The following is a 20858-nucleotide window of genomic DNA, read 5'->3' on the forward strand; positions in this document are numbered from 1 at the left end:
ATATTGGTATCCATACATCACTTGAAATCCGCAAACATATTTTTTCTAATGGTTTTACTCATTAACTGCATTCATCTTACACACCAACAACACCGTTTGCACTATTTCTAATTTTTTCCTCAGTTCATTCGTTTTTGAAATCGTAAAACTTTTTGTTCACTGCACGCATTCTTTGTTTATGCTTCCTTAATAAAATCTTTTGTTTTAAGGAAAGCCTCTATCCTACCCTTAAGACAATAGAGCTTACAACTCTTAATTAAGGAAGATTGATTAAAAATTACAATACTACGCGTTCGACTCTTTGTTAAATGCACGTTCTGTATTGTAGTCAACAAAAGATTCTCCTAACTACATTTTTATTAAGGAAGGTCTGTAGTGTGAACACGACCTTTGTCTCCGTTATGTTCTATATTGTACACTTTGAGAAATATTCTACAGAGGATCTCAACTTATTCACTTTGGTTCCTTTTTAGAGAACAGTTTTGTCTGTTGATGGAAAAGAATGTGTCCCTTGACAAATGTCCAATTAGTTCGCTTTTCATTTTCAAAACCATTTCCTCGAGAAATGAATAATTTCTTCTAACCCACCAGTGAACAATTTCGCACGTTAAAGTAGAACATAATATCCCTTGATAAAATGTCCAACTTGATATTTTTAAGAAAGGAATACTTTGTTCCATTCTGTTGGAGAACGATTTTGTACGGCAAAATAAAAGAGAATGTACCATGACAATTGTCTAATATGGTGGCGTGTTCAATATCAAAAACTCTCTCTAAATACAGGAATAATTTCTTCCAATACTTAGAGAACAATTTCGTATGTTAATATGAAACAAAATGTCTTTTGATAAATGTCCAATTAGCTTGTTTTTTCTGTACAGAATCGACTCAAAGGGAAGCAACTCTTCTAATCTGTAAGAAACCATTCGTTGTAAGCACTAGAACATTTTCAAATCCCAAAGTCAAAGTAAATTTGGTTCCTATAATTTGAGTATCTTTTGCATGGACTAAATATTTCTAAAAACTGAAGTTTTATGCCCTGCTGACCTTTATTGATATGGTTCCAGTTAGTTCCGTTGCCACTTAATGAATAAAAGTTCAGTCTGGAACCCTCATTTATGGGGACAAAATGTGTTGTTTTTTCGGCGCCAAATAATGTTTACCCCCGTTTAACAAGTAAACCAATCAGAAGGCTGCAAATATAATCAATACATGATTAATCAATACATATAATGCAAATACACTCTTCGTAGACTGGAATTCACTCAATGGATCAGCAAATGGAAAGCGGAAGTTGATTTTCGAAGAAAACGATAAAGGTAAATTCACTTACTTGTCCAGCTAAACTTTGCTTACATGCCGACTTTGGTAGTAAACGGGGCTTGCGGAAACACATCGACAATAAACACCCCTGGCTTTATTATTTTGATGATCAGCCTGAGATCAATAGACAGGAAATTGAACTGAATCAACCAATGGCTCATAGAAAGGCTGCTACCCACTCAAAACCTCACTATTCTATAGAAGACGGTATCGGCAAGGCGTTTCTCAATTGGCTACGAACTACCTGTGGCGGAGGTAAAAATGAAAAGGAAGCTAACCAGACCGCCAAACGTGCACTCAAGTTTTTGATGTGTAGTACTGGGGACAATGAATCTCAGGCATCATTGTCTTATGAGCTGATCGATTGTTGTTTGGGCTCGACAAGCATCATCTTAAAATTCATGACTGTATTAGAGGAGGAATGGAAATTATCTTCCTCTGGAGCATTGAACTATGTAAAGTCAATCTCTGATTTGATGGATTATAGAAAAGCGATGGGGATCAATGATAGCAAATTGCGTTGTTTTACTATTACAGAAGTTTACTTGAGAAGGGCAAGGGATAATCTAAGGAAGAAAAAACGTCTTGATAGCACAAGAAATTTTGATTTAGAAACCCTCATTGGTCGCGACAGCTGGGCAAGCTTGGAAGAAATGGAGCGGGTTATCCCTTACCATATCAATGGCTTCAATCAGGTTGTTGAAAAGTGCAAATCGCAAACACCATTACCTAGTAAGCAGGAATTAACATTTTGCACTCGTTTCGTGACAACCTATCTTTTTTTACGTGTTAAATGCAGCAGACCCATGACATTTCAATATCTAACTCTTCCGATGATCGAAAAGGCAAAGCAGACTGATGGCTTCATTGATCAAAGAGAATTCAAGACAAGTGGTAAATATCTATTCGACACTTTAATTCTAACAGAGGAAGTCTTTACAATTTTGGATAATTACATTGATATTGTCAGACCTCACATGAAGCCAGCATGCCACTATCTTCTGGTATCAACAGCCGGAACTCAATACCAATCCTTAACAAGTGCAATGACGATCCTTGTACACCAAGCAATAGGAAAGTACATCCATCCAACTCGCTACAGACAGATTATCGAGACCGCCAGTGCTGACAGGTTATCCCATTCAGAACAAGAAATAGTCTCCGAAGATCAAAAACATAGCTCAGAGGTAGCAAAGGTCCATTATAAGAAAAAACAGTCAATAATTGTGGCAACGGAGGGGAAAAGATGCATGGAAAAAATGCTTGGAGAGGCACGAAAGGACCAACAACAAGCCATTTCAGGTATGTATAACGAGTCTGTCGTTCTACATCTGTAATTATACGTCAATCGATACTTCGGTTAGCAGCGGTATTGAGAGAGAAAGAGAGTAATATATGTGGTAGTGTGAAGGGTTCGAGCACAGACTTGCACCGCAAAGGACTGTGTTCGAATCCAATGCACTTCCAGGCAGGATTTATCTTATGGTGAAAGATTCACTAACTTCACTTATAATTTCAGGTATATTAAAAGATTTGGCTGAAATATCCAAATTTCCATCGACGAGCGTAGCAAGTGAAAAAGCAGGACCATCGACACGCAATGTAGCTTCGCTTTATGTGGTAAACTCTATGCTCGATTCTGAGAGCATCGAAAGACAAAGTATAGAAGTTAATACTATTTTGCAACGAGTTCAAAACATGTGTTCGCTGGATGATAACGCAAATCTTGACGACAGTGAGGGTATCCAAATGGAAGTTGTGAGATCAGTGGATGAAGAAGCACCCGTCACATTGGAAGAATCGATTGTTTACGATAGAACCACGACAACTCGAAATTCATCAAGAAAAACGGAGGTTGAAGTAAAAGCTCAATCGAAAAACAAGCCAAAGAATGTAAAATTTTCCATCGAAGAAGACGAACAGTTATTAAAGGGTATTTTAAGACATGGTGAAAAAAGTTGGACAGCAATCTTAAAGGACACACGATACCAATTCCATCCAACGCGAAACCGAGATTCTCTTAGAGTGCGTGCAGACACGGCAGCTTTCAAAAAACTAAAGAAGAACCAACCCAAATAAACAGAAAACTGGAATTAATATTTTCTTAACTTAACATTTATGATAAAATTGTATATATTACATTAAAAATATCAAAGAATTTGTAGAAAAAGTTTTAGAGCGATAAACAAAACTAAAATATTTTCAAAAACACTGCTTCCCAAATTCAACATGCTTGTTCCCAATAATATCAACATCTTCTTTGCTACTAGTGAAACCATAGATTTGATCAATTTCGGCAGCTCATGAATATAAAACTTAAATTTCTTTTCTTATTTCGAGATTGTTTCCTAAAAATAGCCTGCTTGTTCCCGTTAGTGTCACGTTGTTCCTGGTTCTTACTTATTTTCTAGAGAAAAGGTGAGTCGAAATTGTAGATTTATCTTGTTCCCAAATTGTTCCCTAAAAATAGCCTGCTTGTTCCCTTAGTGTCAAGTTGTTCCTGCTTGTTACTTATATTCTGGAGAAAAGGTGGGTCGAAATTGTATATTTTGTCTTGTTCCCAGATTGTTCCTTAAAAATAGCCTACTTGTTCCCGTTAGTGTCACGTTGTTCCTGGTTGTTACTTATTTTCTAGAGAAAAGGCGAGTCGAAATTGTAGATTTATCTTGTTCCCAAATTGTTCCTTAAAAATAGCCTGCTTGTTCCCGTTAGTGTCACGTTGTTCCTGGTTGTTACTTATATTCTGGAGAAAAGGTGGGTCGAAAATGTAGATTTTCCTTGTTCCCAGATTGTTCCTTAAAAATAGCCTACTTGTTCCCGTTAGTGTCACGTTGTTCCTGGTTGTTACTTATTTTCTAGAGAAAAGGTGGGTCGAAATTGTAGATTTTTTCTTGTTCCCAGATTGTTCCCTAAAAATAGCCTGCTTGTTCCCGTTAGTGTCACGTTGTTCCTGCTGGTTACTTATATTCTGGAGAAAAGGTGGGTCGAAATTGTAGATTTTTTCTTGTTCCCAGATTGTTCCTTAAAAATAGCCTACTTGTTCCCGTTAGTGTCACGTTGTTCCTGGTTGTTACTTATTTTCTAGAGAAAAGGTGAGTCGAAATTGTAGATTTATCTTGTTCCCAAATTGTTCCTTAAAAATAGCCTGCTTGTTCCCGTTAGTGTCACGTTGTTCCTGGTTGTTACTTACATTCTAGAGATATTACAACCCCAAACAGCCACTATCCATATTTTCTCTAGAATATATGTAACAACAAAGAACAACGTGACACTAACGGGAACTGTGAGCGGAGAGAATTGTTTTTGATCACTGGTCGAAATCACATTGTAAAAAAGGAACAGAAAAAATAGGAACTTAAATGCAAACAGAAACTTGAGACGAAATGTAAAAATCAACAGAAAATTCTTGAACTTAAAAAGAAACTAAAATGCAAATTCGTATCGTAAATCAAAGTTTGCTCACTATCGCAACACACAGACTTCTCAGTGCTGAACTAGTTTACAATTCAAAAACACAACTTGATAAAGCTATCGCTAATTTCCCTAGAGGAATTACAAAGTGACGTAATATAATATAAAACACGACCCGGGAATACACTAAAGACACTGAGCAAAGGAACTGAAAACAAAGAAAGCCTCGCGAGACACTCAAACAAAAGGACACTGAAAGGAAAGGACGCTATGCACAAGGGACTTCTAATTAAAAATATATACATAATTATTGACGTCATCAAATAATGGAAGCTCTCCATTAACATATGGCTCCCCTGAAGATTTCACATCTTCATGGTTCCTCGGTGGGGAATCTCATTTTTCGTATTCTTCCAACAATATAATGTTTGTTATGGGTCTTTCGACCTCACCATTGATTAACTTAATTGTTACTTTTCGACAATGTCCACGTTCGTCGACATTTGCTTTGGTGACACGCCCAATTGGCCATTGATTACGTTTGGCATCCATTTTGACCATTACAATGTCACCAATCCGAAAGTTTCGTCGTTTGGATAGCCATCTTGTTCTTTCTTGGAGGTTGGTCAAGTACTCCTTCCTCCATCTTGACCAAAATTCATTGACCACGTGTTGCACTCGTTTCCACTGACGTCTCGAATAAGCTGCTGCATCACCAAATGCACCAGGAGGAGGCAGGACGATTCTTGACTTACCAGTCAAAAGCATCATTGGTGTGATGGGTTTCAAACTTAAGGGATCTCCAATGTTCTCCACGCTCAATGGACGAGAATTGATGATGCACTCAGCTTCACAAAGCAATGTTCTCAATGACTCATCGTTGAATGAACTGCTATGAGTTTGTAAAATTCCATCCAACACAGCTCTAATACTTCTAATCTGGCGTTCCCAAACGCCCCCAAAATGACTAGAATAAGGAGGATTTCTTTCCCAAACAACATAGTCAGCATCAAATTCGTCTCTCAAAAAAGCTTTAATTTTGTCATGATCAAGACTTTTAAACAACTCCTTCAGCTCACTCTGAGCACCAACAAAATTTGATCCATTATCACTCCTAAGCATTCGAATAGATCCACGACGACATATAAACCTTCTTAGACACAAGATAAAAGAATCAGTATTCATAGAAACCACAGATTCAATATGTGCACTTCGACTTGACAAACAAGTATAAATAACTCCCCAACGCTTAACCAATGAGCGACGTTCCTTAACTAAAAACGGGCCAAACAAATCTACACCACAAAAACTAAATGGTGGGGCCTCTAAAGTTCTTTCAAAAGGTAGATCAGACATAATTTGAGAACCAAACTTTCCTCTTAACTTTCGACAAAGAAAACAATTCCAAATCACTGACTTAACAAGAGAACAAAGACTAGTTATCCAAATACCATTTTCACGAATCTCATTCATCGTTACATTTCTCCCTGCATGGTGAACCTTATCATGATAAAACCTAACAATTGCCTTTGCTATATCAGACTCTCTAGGAATAATAATAGGATACTTAACACATGGGTCAAGCAGAGATCTACCAAGACGTCCTCCAACACGTAATAAACCATTATCATCTGTAAAAGGATTCAAACTAGAGATCTTAGAATTTGAAGCAGAAGAAAAAAAGTACTTAGATTGAAGAAGCTTAAAGATTTTAACTGAAGCTTTAGTCATAATATCAACAGACAGAAGGTTACTCATTTTAAACTCAGGTTGTGATCTTGTCTTTCTAAAATAAATACGATTTTTCTTACGTAATTTCTCCATATAAAGAAGAACAAAGGAAATGATTTTCTTCATTTTCAAAAAGCTTGAAACACGACTCTCGAGATGAGAAATGATATCTACATAATTAGGCTTTATGACCATCACAGAAGTGGTCTTATCAACCACTACCTCAGGATCACTTTCAGAGACGTTAATGACTTGAGATTTATCATATTTTAGAGGATGTTCCCAAAGAAAGCTGGGACCATTGAACCATTCTGAAACCTTTTTCTCATTCCCTTCAATTTTCAAACCTCTTGATCCATGATCAGCAGGATTATTCTCAGATTCAACATAATTCCATTGAGAAGATTTCGTTGTTTTCGTAATAAGACACACCCTGTTAGCAACAAATTTTCTAAATTTCTTCGTAGTGTTACTAATATAGCCTAAAGCACACGTATTGTCACACCAGAAAAGTTCATAAGCTATTTCATAATCAAATTCCTTTGAGATAAACTTAGCTATTTGAGAAGAAAGAGTAGCAGCAATCAACTCCAAACGAGGCATAGTGTGATTACTTTTAGCTGGGACAACGCGAGATTTACCCATTACCAAAGAACAATGAACATAATTATCAGACGTTACGAATCTTAAGTAATGACAACCACTATAACCATAATCACAAGCATCAGAAAAGTGGTGTAAACTGATTTCAACAATTCGAGTAAAAAGACTGACACTGAACACTTGTAAATTTACTAAAGATTCAACCCATTTATCCCATTGAATGAGATATTCGTTAGGAACTGGATCATCCCAACCGATTGAAAGCTGACACACTGTCTGAAAGATAAGTCTTCCCTTAAGAATGAAAGGAGAAATCAAACCCAAAGGATCATAGATTGAATTCAATGCTGATAACATCCCTCTACGAGATCTTGAGAAAACTTTAGAAGGAGCTTTGAACTGGAAAACATCATCTTCTAGGGACCACAGAACACCTAGCACGCGTTCAGTAGATTTGCACTCTTTAATTTCTTTTGGAGGAACAGACTCTAACGCCTCTGGAAAATTCGAAGTAAATTTTGTTAAATGAAAACCTCCATAATCACACATACTAGAAACGTCTGAAATAAGAAACTTTGCAGACTCAACACTCTCAGTAGATTTCAGCAAATCATCAACGTAAAAATTTTTTCTTAGTGTGTTGGCAGCCTGAACTCCAAACTCATTTTCACCTGCAGAAGCTGTTTGTTTCAGAGCAAAATTGCTACAACTAGGCGAAGAGGTACTACCTTGGAGATGAGTGTTCATTTCATAGCAAACAGGATCTTTGGAGAAATCACCATCCCTCCACCACAAAAATTGATGAAACCGACGTTGAGACTCAGGGATGTAAATTTGAAAAAACATTGCTTCAATATCTGCAGTAAATGCAACAAACTCTTGACGAAATCTTATAAGCACACCAATCAGATGATTAGTCAGATCAGGACCCTGCATCAATTCTTTATTCATACAAACACCTTTATATGAAGAGCTACAATCAAACACTACTCTTATCTTCTGTTTTGTGGGGTGGTAAACTCCATGATGGGGGATATACCAATTTTGACCATCAGGATAAGGTGATGAAACTTCCTGACACCAACCCTTGTCGATAATGTTGTTCATAAAGGCAACATAGTCAGAGTAAAATTTTGAAGAAGATTCAAACCTTTTCTTCAGCAAACTCAACCTTTTCAGAGCTAGAGGACGATTATCTGGAAAGCTAATATTTTCGTTACGAAAGGGCAGAGGTACATGATAGTGTCCATCAATGAATTCAGAACGATTTTCAACAATCTCTAGAAAGTGTAAATCATCTTGAGAAAAAGATTCGTACTCAGTAGATAACTTAGTTTCAGGAACACTTTCAATATCAAAAAGATTTTTTAGCATAGATTCAATTCCAGAGTCTTTAACCTGTGTTTCTTCAACAACAAGATGGTTCGATCTACCATGATCATTTACCATGACTCTGCAACAAGAAATAGTATCTGATGACCTTGACGAACTGATAGGTCCGACAACACACCAACCAAGCTTAGTTTTAAAGGCAAAGGGACCATCATCCTGACTTGGTATAACTTTTAAAGGTTCGATAGCTTTCAAACAATTAGCACTAATCAGAATTCCAACCCTTAAAAACGTTGTATTAGGAAGCTCATTTTCAATAGATTTAAGATAAGGCCATTCTTTTATAGAGTCAGCTGTCGGAATCTCACTGGAATCAACAGTGATATTAGGTTTACTAAAACACTTCGGCAGAGATAACCAACTACCATCACCAGCATGAAGACCTTTCACTCTTAATCCAGAAGCCACTTGACACTTCTCTGACTTGACAGATGTTATCGTGTTAATGCTCAAATCAGTACTTATAGTTTTCAATGACATCAAAGAAACAATTTCGTCAGAAATAAAGCAAGCTTGAGAACAGGTATCAAGAAGAGCATATGTTACAATATCAGACTTTGAATGATCATGTCGAAGAAGAACTGGTACAACACACATACTGAGATTTTTATTAGCACTGTTATTCAGAACTCCACATTTAACACCTCCTTTAGTACCTTTTGTTTCAGGTTTTGATTTCGAATCATCAAACTTAGCTATATCAGGCCTTGGTCGTGGCACTGGAGGAGAAGGTCTAACATCACAATCTGTTTTCTTAGAATCATCAGCAGGTGGTCTACGCTCAATTCTCAAACCATGAAGAGTTGTAGGATGTCTTTTGTTACAAACAACACAAGTTCTTCGATTTCTACACTGAGCAGATATATGGCCTTTACCAAGACAACCAAATCACAATCTCTCTTTCATCAAAAATTTGGACTTTTCTGCCTCAATATCATGGTTAACATTGCAAGTGACGCATAGAAAACTTTTTGGAGATTTATTATCAAAATAGAAAAAGAAAAACCAGAGCTTTTGGAATCACTTGGAAAACGCTCCTTAAGTGCTTCTTTAGAAAACAGAGGATCACTTGCAACTATCATTTCCATTTCAACGAACAAAAGCAAATCTTTAAAACGTGGTTCTCTTTTAAAACGATTTCGAATTTCAACAACTTTCCTATTCCACTTATCTTGACATACATTTGGAAGCTTACTGGCAATGATGCAGAGATTGTCAGCAGTATCAAAACTATTCCACAAGTTACCCTCAATAACTGAGCCACATTTAAGCAGAAAGGAATGAAATTTTCCAAATGAAGAGGAATCACCAAGTTTGACATTCTCCCAATTATCCAACTGTTTTTTATAAGCAATCATGATTCGATGGGGGTCTCCATATTTCTTCTTCAAAAGAGCCTTAGCACGTTCATAGCCATTCGTCATATACAGACAGCACTGAATCAGATCATTGGCATCACCGGTAGTAAATTTCAAAAGACGAGCAAGACGACCTTCACTATCTGAAATTCTTTTTTCGACGAGCTCTTCAAAATTTGTCATAAAAAATTTGTAATCCAAAGGATCACCAGTGAAGACACTAAGTTCAACAGATGGAGCACCTTGAAGTTTCACCAAGTCAAAAATTGCATTCGAAAGTACAGAATCTATAGGACTGGAAGCAGCTACAGGAAGACCAAATCTTCTAGCAATACGAGGTCTTGGTCCAGAAGGAGGCACTGGTAAAAAGGTTGTCTTATGACCAGAGGATGCATCGACAGTTTGACTATTCTCAGTAGGAACAAATTCAGGAGTTTCAGCTCTAAGAGGCTCAGGATTTCCTCTAGGAGATTCAACTCTAGTAGATTCAACTTTAGGAGATTCAGAAGATTCAATAATCGAACCTGAAGTTAAATTTCTCAATGCATTTTCATCAGGTGGCACTCTAGGTTGCCAATTTTCATAAACGTTCAAAAGAGCCTTTTTCTTTGCAAATTTTTCTTCAAGAAGAGTCTTATCCATTTCACTAATTCCTTTTTTATCTGCAAAAGCGAGCTCTACTTCAAGAGTAGCAACATCTGCTGCTGTTTTAAGCATTTTTTGACTTGCAGTCGACATAGAAGAAGAAGTCGATCGAATTGAAGACGAAGCTTTCGAATCACGATAAGAAGCTCCAGAGGGAGCTTGAGACTCACGAGGTTCATTATCTTTCAAATAACGAATAGCAGAATTTTTTATAAGAAAAATGTCCGTATCAATATTTCCTAACCAGTTATCAAATTCAGAGACTTCATACACTAATGGTTTTAATTTTTCACAGACAAAAAGAAGCTCAACAAAAGCTCTATTCAACCCTTCAAGGGCATTTCTTACAAGATCGGTAGAAGACCTATTTTTCAATAAAAGATCAATATTTTCTAGTCTTTCTGTAATTTCGGTAGTAAGTCTTTCTCTTTGACGCTCAAAAAGCTCAAAATTAAATTCACCTTGGTCAGATTGATTTTTGACCGGACGACGCTTAGTGACATTTCTATCCCAATCAGACATTTTCAAAGGCACAGATATAAATGCCTAGCCTAATTGGATTTTCAACACTTAAGTGATTAACATCCGATATTAATATAAATCATAGTATATATCGTGAATTTCTAACAAATAAGCGACAAGAGAGCAATCAAACAAATGGATTTTCAACACTTAAGTGATTAACATCCAATATTTATATAAATCATAGTATATATCGTGAATTTCTATCAAATTAGCGACAAGAGAGCAATCAAACAAATGGTGGAATACAATACTACGGAACAGAATGCTCAGAAGAGCAGTGCAATGGAATTGAACCAAACAGAAATTTCAATCAAATCTAACGATCAAAAGTCGAACGATTTCAGACAAACAAAAAATTCAAAATCAAAACACTTGGCAGACAGACTAAGCTAGCCAATAAAACTTCAAAATTTATTCACGAGGAATACAGCTCAAACCATGAGCAATTTCTCAAAGAGAAAACAAAATTCTTGTGACTAACAAGAAACTATGTAGCCGGCAAACTAGATAAAACTAGATCAAATTAAGAACGAGAGCTCCAAGCTCTAACGCTCACTCAAACACTCTCAAGCACACGCAAGAGGAGTTCAGCACTTTAGGCCACGAGAAAACAAAAAAGTTTAGAACGAAAAAAATCATAGCAAAAAAAAAAAACCGAACAAAAAAAAAAGAACTTTTGATTTACTTTGTGAGCGGAGAGAATTGTTTTTGATCACTGGTCGAAATCACATTGTAAAAAAGGAACAGAAAAAATAGGAACTTAAATGCAAACAGAAACTTGAGACGAAATGTAAAAATCAACAGAAAATTCTTGAACTTAAAAAGAAACTAAAATGCAAATTCGTATCGTAAATCAAAGTTTGCTCACTATCGCAACACACAGACTTCTCACAGACTCTCAGTGCTGAACTAGTTTACAATTCAAAAACACAACTTGATAAAGCTATCGCTAATTTCCCTAGAGGAATTACAAAGTGACGTAATATAATATAAAACACGACCCGGGAATACACTAAAGACACTGAACAAAGGAACTGAAAACAAAGAAAGCCTCGCGAGACACTCAAACAAAAGGACACTGAAAGGAAAGGACGCTATGCACAAGGGACTTCTAATTAAAAATATATACATAATTATTGACGTCATCAAATAATGGAAGCTCTCCATTAACAGGAACAAGCAAGCTAAATTTGGGAACAAGCCCGGAACAAGAAAAATGTGAAAATTATTACAACCCCAAACAGCCACTATCCATCTTTTCTCTAGAATATGTGTAACAACAAAGAACAACGTGACACTAACGGGAACAAGCAAGCTAAATTTGGGAACAAGCCCCGAACAAGAAAAAAGTGAAAATTATTGCGGAACGTTCCGCATCCTTTGGCAAGATCTGCGTACGCGGGGCGTAAATTTGTATATGTTCGAAAAAGTGTTTCCAAAACTGCTACCTCCGACGATAAATGTCGACTTTGCTCCATATTGGAGAATGACACCTGTTTAGCCACCGAAAAGAAGCAGTTACCTCGTAAATTTTATTGAAAACTAATTTTAGTAAAACTTTGGTTCTGTTTTTGTCATTTTTTTCAAAAATCATACATATTTTAAAGAAAAGTAAAAGTGTATCTAAAACTATATCGATTTTGAATATCCAATCAAGTGCGAGTTTTTGTGCTGCAAATTGTTTCATTTTTTCCCGCCGGTCCAAATTGTTAGATCCAACCCTCCAGTTTGTCATTATTGTATACCGTCACAAACAAATCACAATTTTGCAAAGTATTTCAAGAAGAAAAGTGTATGAAGAAGTGTAAAAGCATATTTGATTTGAACAACACAAGATTTAGATAAGTATTATTATTTTTGTCTCAAAGATACATATAGATATAAGTTTGAAATGTTTATCCCCAGCCTTAATGTTGATAGTATTAGAAACTTAGTTGAGAGAACCAGAAGAACTGTTGTTGGGAATTTTAGAAAACTTATTCCAAGAACAGTCTGGCCCAGGTATAGTTGTGTTCCCCAGATTTTAAGAACTGCTCGTAGCCATGGCTTAAATGTTTTTTGTGTGAGTGAAACCCCCGGAGATGGTAATTGCTTTTATCACGCCATTGTAGAACAACTTATAGAACAACGATCGTACAGATTTTGGTGATGTTTCAGCCTTAAGGTTACAGTATTCAAACCATCTTATCTTACGCCAGGCAGTCGTCAATTTTGTGCGGGATCAAAGTCGTCTAACTGTAGAGGAGTCTCCATACATTGTTGGATATAGAACTTTCTTTGAACAGGGGGAAATTGATATTCGCAGGGCTGAAGGATTTTCTTGGGAGCAGTTTTTAACCCAGCAGTTGTGTGATACTGTGTACACCACAGAGGTCTTTATCAATGCTGCATCTATCTTGCTTGGTAGAAATATATGCATCAATTCTGAAAGCTGCAGCGTAAATAATCCCCTAAAAGTTATGAGTTGTTTCCGTGATTCTCCTCATTTAGAATTTCATGTAGATATGCCGGTGAGCTCTTACTTTCTTTTGGCCGGAATTAACAATAATCATTTCCAATCATTGTTACCTCGTGATGGGGGGATTTTAGCCAATTTTAACCAGCAAGAAACTGTTGACTTTTCAATTGAGAATATCATAAGAAAACGAGAGTCTGAAGATATGAAAGATCTATTAAAGGAAACTCCTCCCGAAAAGAAAAACAAATTACAAATACCTCTTGTACGAAAGCAAAGTGTTGACCCTGAAATAGAAATACAGGCAAAGTGTACTCTGTACGGTTTGGAATATATTGAGCCCTCTGTTGGAGCGTCTGTTTCAGACAAGAAAAAAAGAAGGCAAAGTCTCAAACGTAAGATAACAAATGCAGAAAAAAAAAGAAAGTCAGAAGAAGAACTAGAATTGTTATGTGTTCGTAATGGTATTGAATACTTTGCACCTTCCACTGATCGAGAGCAAAGAATGCGTAGAATAAGAATGAATCGTATGTTGAAAAAAGAGAACAAAGAAGATATAATGTCCAAGGGGGGTCAAGGTGCCACCAAAAAAAAGAGGAGTCAGCGCAAATTAAAACCCCTGTCAGATAATGTTAAAGATTCAAATTTACCCCCAAGATCTAATGTTCCAACTTCACTTCCATGTGTTCATAATGTTGAAGAAAGACCTGACAGCAATAACAGTTGTCTACATTCAAATCCTAGGGTAGTTGAAGCAGCAAGCATTTTTGAGGAAGGGGAGTTAAAACACAATATTGATCGCTGTAAAATTTGTAATGAAGTTAGACCTGTTTTTCATGAAACTGTTCACGTTGAGCCTGAATTGAACAACAATGATTTGTTTTCCCCAGCTTCATGGTCAGTAGGGGAGGATGGTAAGTGCACTAGATGTCGCCAAGAAGAAAAAAGTAATCGTAAAAGAAAAAACCCACCTGCTGCCCCAAAATTTTCCGGTATTTTTTCCATGTATGGGAATGATGATAGTAGTAGTAATGGAGATGGGGCATTACATAATAATAAGCATTTTGAAGAAATTCCCCCATACCTGAAAAATCTGAGTATTCTTGAAACAGCCATGATTTCAAAAATCAATATAGTAACTAATATTACCATTCTTAAATACGGCATGCTGAAAGGACGCGGCCATTCTATTGCAATTCCACATGACATGAAAATTGCAAAGACTTTGCCAAGCCTCCCCCAACAAGTGTGAATTATATTGGTTCGAAAGAAAGGCGAGAATGGGGAAGTTTTGAAAGACTTTATTGTTAAACGAGATAAAGTTGAACAGGCTTTGAAAGGACTCGTCTTCGGTTTTCCACATGGTGGAATGGGTACTGCGTTTCCTAATTCTAAAGTTTATGATGGACCAGATCATATTAACACACCTTTAAAAGGCAGATTTTTCTGTGGTTTCCCAACCCTTTTTATTTTGATGTTATAATTGACTGTGTAAGATTAGAGAATTTGCCTAATGATGGTCAACAAATTTGTCCAGGTGTTCCAAATCTTGAATACAAAACAAAGGTTCCCAACTTGAATAAGAATTTATCTGAAGGTCAACCAGGATCCTCAGATTTGGAAAATCCACATTCAGGTGTTGTCACACCACTTGAACCTAATGATGTTGATAAGAATCTTGAGAAACCTTTACAGAAAATTGTTGATGATGAAGAGACTGTACAAGATCTTTTAAGCCTTCAAAGAGTTGGGGTGGCAGAAATAACAAGTGAAAAACGTGAACTTGTGCCCGAAAGGAAAACATGTGTTTTTTTTTGCAATGGCTTTTCCAACAATATTTATCAATGGTTCAGCAGACATTACCATTCCTCAACTAACAACCCCTGATTATCAAGAGTGGGTGGATCATATTTACCACTGTGGTGACAACCGTGTGAGCTCCCATCCAACACTTCGATTTTTCCTTTTAAATTTTGGCCTAAGGGAAAGGGCTTTAAACCAAGGTTCATTTATTGTTGCACAACAACTTCATGACGCACATCTTTCTGTTGAAGAATTACGTGAAAATTTAGAGAATAATGATACTTCTGTACCAAGAAAATTGATAAGTGTTGGTGCTAAGTTTGCTAATAGCGATCCATATTGGAGAGACAGGAAAATTGAACTTGACAACCTTGCTTTGTTTAGAAAGATAGGATATGGGGACCTTCCAGCTTATTTTGACACAAACTCTATGGCTGAATACCACTGGGATCCCCTTAAGCAATTGCTTGCCAAGTATGAATCTGTTGTTAAAGGGGTACCCGTCGAGACTGTCCTTGAGTGCATTAATAATGATTTTTCATATCATCGTAAATTAGTTTTGTCCAATCTCCATATTGTCACCAAATACTTTGAGAAAAGGACCCTTAATTATTATAAAACTGTTGGGAAAGAACTATTTCAAACATCTGACACGTGGATTAGATATGAGTTTGCAAAAGGTCGTGGTGAGATTCATAGTCACGCTATTGTTTTTAGTCAATCGCACGCAAAGAAAATAGAAAATGCTATGGCTCTGATTACTGATGATGGAAAAGGTAATGTAAGTACATCTGATGCAGCATTTGAACTTCATAGTTTACTTCAGACTGATTTACAAAATACAGAAGATTTTCACTCTCCTAATTTTGTATCTATGCACCCTGCAGGTGGTCATGAAGAAATTGACGAGAATGGCAAAAGGGTCTGGATTCCCAACAAATCTGAATGGCCCAAACCTGATGGAGATTATGAACCTCCAGATTATAATCCTTTGTCAGAAAAACTCTCTGACCACTCAAGTCAAGAATCCTTGCGAGATTTTCATATTGCTTTGACAAATAAGGTGGACTTGTTTAAATGTGAAGTCTGATGGTGCCAAAACAAAATATTGCCGTTTCCATTTTGGTAAGTTTGATTCCGAAAATAGAACTTCAGAAGGAAAAGAAACTCATCCTTTCCATTCACTAATAACACCAGGAGAACATCCACGTTTTGAAGGCAATAGAGATCATTCTTTTCTGATATCTCATGTCAAAACACGACTGTTAACATGGTTAGCCAACTCAGACACGCAAGCCATAATTGATCAAGACTTAATGGCTCTGTTAAGATACATCACTCAGTATGCCTGCAAGGGTGCCAAATCCAGAGACGATTTCATTCGTCTATATAAACATTTATTAGATGTTAATAGTGATGTTGCATCTGTAAGAAGTATTGCCCAACAACTAATTTTGAAGATTATTGGATTGATTGATATGCCAGCAGCTGCTGTTGATTTTCTGAATTGTGGGGGTCGTTTGTTTCATTGCACTCGACAGTTCAGGAGAATAGGTCTTAGTGGTTTTCGTGCAATAAATTCAAAGTTTTCTGATGGGGATGCAACAAAAGAAACACCTCTAGAAAAGTTTTTGAGTGAAAAACGTCGAACTCGTTATCCCAATATGACTTTGTATAATTGGGCTCAAATTTGCGTTTGCACCCCTAAGTGTGCTAAAAACCATGTTCCTGTTTTTACTGGGATTCCAACTCTTCCCATATGGCCACTAGAAGAGGACTATTGTAAGGGTCAATTAATGATTCACTCGTTGGGAACATGGGCAAATGTAAAAGACCTCAAGAACGGGAAAGACTCATTTTCAGAATCAATCATGGAGTTTTTAGAAAGTGACCTATGTCCTATGATTGTGAAAGAACTTGTCAAAAAAGCAAAATTAGAGCATGACAAAAAACTAGAAAGGGATCGTCAAAGAGCAAAAAAGAGGAAAAACCTTGATGTTGATGAAAGCTCTATTGACCACGAATCTGGATCTGAAGATGAGTTTGAGAATGAAATCAGAAACGAACATGAATTTGTAAGATACTTGGCTGAAAATAGACCCCAAGATTCTGAAGATTTGAATGCTTTTAGAGATCTGCCTGATGGTGGAGAAGGTTTTGATTGGCATCAGTATGCAATTGAATCTTTCGGAGGTGGTTGGCCTGATAATGCTTCAGATTGGCTGGAAAACATCTCAAAGGTGGCAGCTGCACAGCAACAGGCTCGAAATCAGGATTGTGATTTGCCATCAAATATTGATTTATTGAAGGCTAATGCTCTTCAAAGAGTAATAATAGCTATTAACATTCTTAATATTATGTCTGTTGTGAATAATGAACACCAAAATAAAGTGCGTCTCTTAGTGCAGGGGACGGCTGGAAGTGGTAAAACATTTACAATTGTTGCCTTGACCTATTTGTCGCGAAGAATTTGCAATCGAAACAATGCTGTAATGAATTTAGCACCTACTGGAGCAGCATCTATTCTCCTACCCTTAGGACGAACTGTTCACTCAACAACAAGCATCCCAAGAGTGAAGAAAGAAGAATCCAAAACATTACAGTTAACTGATAAGCCATTGAATAGCATATTTCTCACTGCCTTACGTGAACTAACTGGTAGCACTCTGGAAGGTAATTCTATGAAATTGATGACCTTGAATTTAGATGAAAGAGGTATGTATTGTCATCGTATGTTAGCATGGTGTAGTCAGTGTTTTAAGGAGGCAACATGTGATTTTTTCAACAACTTTGGTGCAATACCAACTGTCAATTTTTTTGGAGATTTAGGGCAGCTAGGTCCAGTTGATTCTCATGATTTGCATGTTGAGCCATTATCCTCAGACGCCCCAGATAAGCTTGCCGGTTATGGAATCTATCGTACATTTTCACATTGTATTCTGTTAAATGAAACTATGCGACAAGGCCCAGATCAGTTGTCTTTTTTGGAAATGTTGCTGAGAATCAGAGAGGGTAAACTCAATTTGAATGACTGGAAGACAATAAATTCAAGATATGAAGGTGAGCTTCCTGAAAGTGCCAAAGAGGGATTTAAATCAGACACATGTTTGACTGTTATGGAAACGTGGCAAGAGGTAAATGTTGAGGAACCACAACAAACTAGCTGATTTGGGTATCCCTGTTGCTACTATACCAAGCAAAGGAAAAGGTCGTCATCACACTCAATCTGTTAATCAGATGGGTCAAATTCCTGCAACCTCTCACATTGCTGTTGGAAGTCATGTGCTTTTGACTAAAAATCAGCTCAGCTTAACACCTCTTGGATTGAATAATGGAGCATTTGGGAAAGTGATTGCAATATTATATGCTGAGGGAGAAGCACCTCCATCATTTCCAGAAGCAGTTGTTGTAGATTTCCCAAGATACAAAGGCCCAAGCTGGCTTCCAGAACACCCAACATGGGTTCCTATACCTGTCAATGAAGCACGTTGTGATACTAACTGTTGCTCTAGAAGGGGGTTGCCCTTGATGCCTTGTTATTGTATACCTATATCAAAAAGCCAAGGTATGACAATAGGTCCTAATGAGCCATGTACTCATATTCGGATAAAGTTAAATAAAGAGATTTTTATGGAGAAACTTAACCTTGGCATAACTTATACAGCCCTCAGTAGGGCATGTAATCTAGAAAATGTTGCTTTGGTCGAAAAAGTGCCATATGATAGGCTAAATTATATCAATAATCATCCATGGATGCCACGAAGAAGGGAAGAAGAAGAAAGATTGAAAATTTTGAGTGGCGAGACTCTTCAAACATTTGGCCATTACAGCGATTTGAATACCTACAGAGAACTATTATGTGAATTTGATCACTTTGTCAATGATGGTTTAACTTGTTTTCAAGACTCTTGATAGGCAACTACTTTATGTTATTATTGTTGTTATAAAGTTTTTAAAATTGAAAAATTGCCGTGTTAAATACCTTTTTACTTTACTTCTAATTTCGTCTCACTGGCAATATTTTAAATCAAGGCTGATTTTCTTTCCTGCACATGGTTAAAGACAGGTATTTGATGGATGTTGATAGTTGTTTCCATCAAAGGTGGATGTTGATAGTTGTTTCCACCCTCTGGTGACATGTTGATAGGTGTTTGTCACACACAGAGTATGACACTGTGAATGTCGATAGTTGTTTTCACAGTGACCCTTGTAACATGCTGACAGTTGTTTGTTACAATAAGGGTAAACCATGTTTCTAATGTAGCCTGACGCAGTGAAACAGCCTTGTACCCTAAAAGTACCTTTTGGTCTCTACATGTCTTTATGGGGTGTCTAATCAAATTTTACGTTTTTGAAGACATTTTTGAGAGTAGAATGTTAAACATCAATCCTTAGTTACGACTTTTTATGATTAGCCTCTATTACAATCAGCCTCTATTACAATTCTCCTTGAAAGTGTAAACCATCAATGCCTGTTTTAATTTTTCTTTGATAACCATTGAAAGTTAAACAGATAAAAGCTATAAATTAAAACGAATCAACTTATTTATTAGAGATCAGAAGGTAACCTTTTAGGGTGGGGTACAAAATCCTATGGCTTATCCTTCACGTGGTGTACCCTGTTACGCATTTTCAGAAACTGAAACTGAAAATACAAACTGAAAGCCAAGGTTTTTAAAGGGAGATCACTGATCACTCCCTCTAGATAGAAAACAGACCTTTAAACTTTTTACTTTTCCTTATACCCAAGAGAGATTTTTAAATTTTGTTTTGAAAAAGAAGCTCTTCATACTTAGACTTTGTTACATCCTCTATTTGAAGCCCATATTTTTCTCTCTCCAAGTTAAAAAGCAAGTAAAAATGAACATCATGCCAGACTACCCCATGAGTGACGACGCTCTGAGTGCGGAGATGTCCGAGGAATCAAAAAGAGAGGAAGTGGAGGAACGAGAAAAGGTGGAACAGATGAAGGAGATGGAAAGACAAAGAAATGAAATAGCGAGTTTGCGTGCCGAAGTAAATAAACAGAAAGAGCGAGAAGCAGAGAAACGGAAAGAAATAGAAAAGAAGAAAAAGACAGAACAGGCTAAGAAAGAACAAGCTAAGAGAGAAAAGGAAAAAAAAAACAGGAGAAGAAAGAACAGGAGAAGAAAGAACAGGAAGAGGATGAAAAGAAAAAGAAACAAACGACAGTTATATCCTATAACAAGTACAAAAAGATGAGACTTTTAAATGGCGGCCCTGACTCAGTGAGGTCATACCGGTTTTTTAAGAGTAACACAATGACAATAGCCATAAAAATAATGAACAACATCGTGCCGTGCAACACATCCACGTTACTGTTTCGGGCCAACGCGCTGTTGGTGTTCGCATTTAAAGAATAATTGTTTTAATAAATTTTGTCTAGTTTCCTCCATCGTCCTCTTTTACTTTCACCGTTGCTGTTTCAAATTTGTCGCTTTACTGTTAATAATATACTGTCAGTATTTGATTGTTGTGTTTTTGTTACTCTTCGTGTATCATTCAAATCAGTCTAAAGATCTTTTCACGTCGTAGCTCCTTGTCACTTCTCCTCTCGCAAATGGCTGTTTCGTTCAGTTGTGTTGAAGTTT

At 36.8% G+C, this 20858-nt stretch overlaps 3 protein-coding genes across 3 annotated transcripts; 2 read left to right on the forward strand and 1 right to left on the reverse strand.

Annotated features, from left to right (window-relative positions):
- Positions 1-5130: 5130 nt before the first annotated feature.
- On the reverse strand, positions 5131-10535 carry LOC136816303 (uncharacterized). The gene is made up of 2 exons (XM_067072630.1): positions 9642-10535; positions 5131-9312 (listed from the first exon to the last, which is right to left on the reverse strand). The coding sequence occupies exons 1-2, from the start codon at positions 10533-10535 to the stop codon at positions 5131-5133; spliced, it is 5076 nt and encodes a 1691-aa protein (XP_066928731.1).
- A 6027-nt stretch (positions 10536-16562) lies between these two features.
- Positions 16563-18413, forward strand: LOC136816304 (uncharacterized). Its single transcript, XM_067072631.1, has one exon. It carries the CDS (start codon positions 16563-16565, stop codon positions 18411-18413), a length of 1851 nt encoding a protein of 616 aa, XP_066928732.1.
- Positions 18414-20106: 1693 nt separating this feature from the next.
- Positions 20107-20469, forward strand: LOC136816305 (uncharacterized). Its single transcript, XM_067072633.1, has one exon. The coding sequence runs from the start codon at positions 20107-20109 to the stop codon at positions 20467-20469; it is 363 nt and encodes a 120-aa protein (XP_066928734.1).
- Positions 20470-20858: the final 389 nt, after the last annotated feature.

The sequence above is a fragment of the Clytia hemisphaerica genome, unplaced genomic scaffold (assembly GCF_902728285.1).
Source record: "Clytia hemisphaerica strain Z4C2 unplaced genomic scaffold, Clytia hemisphaerica genome assembly, whole genome shotgun sequence".
Taxonomy (NCBI): Eukaryota; Metazoa; Cnidaria; class Hydrozoa; order Leptothecata; family Clytiidae; genus Clytia; species Clytia hemisphaerica.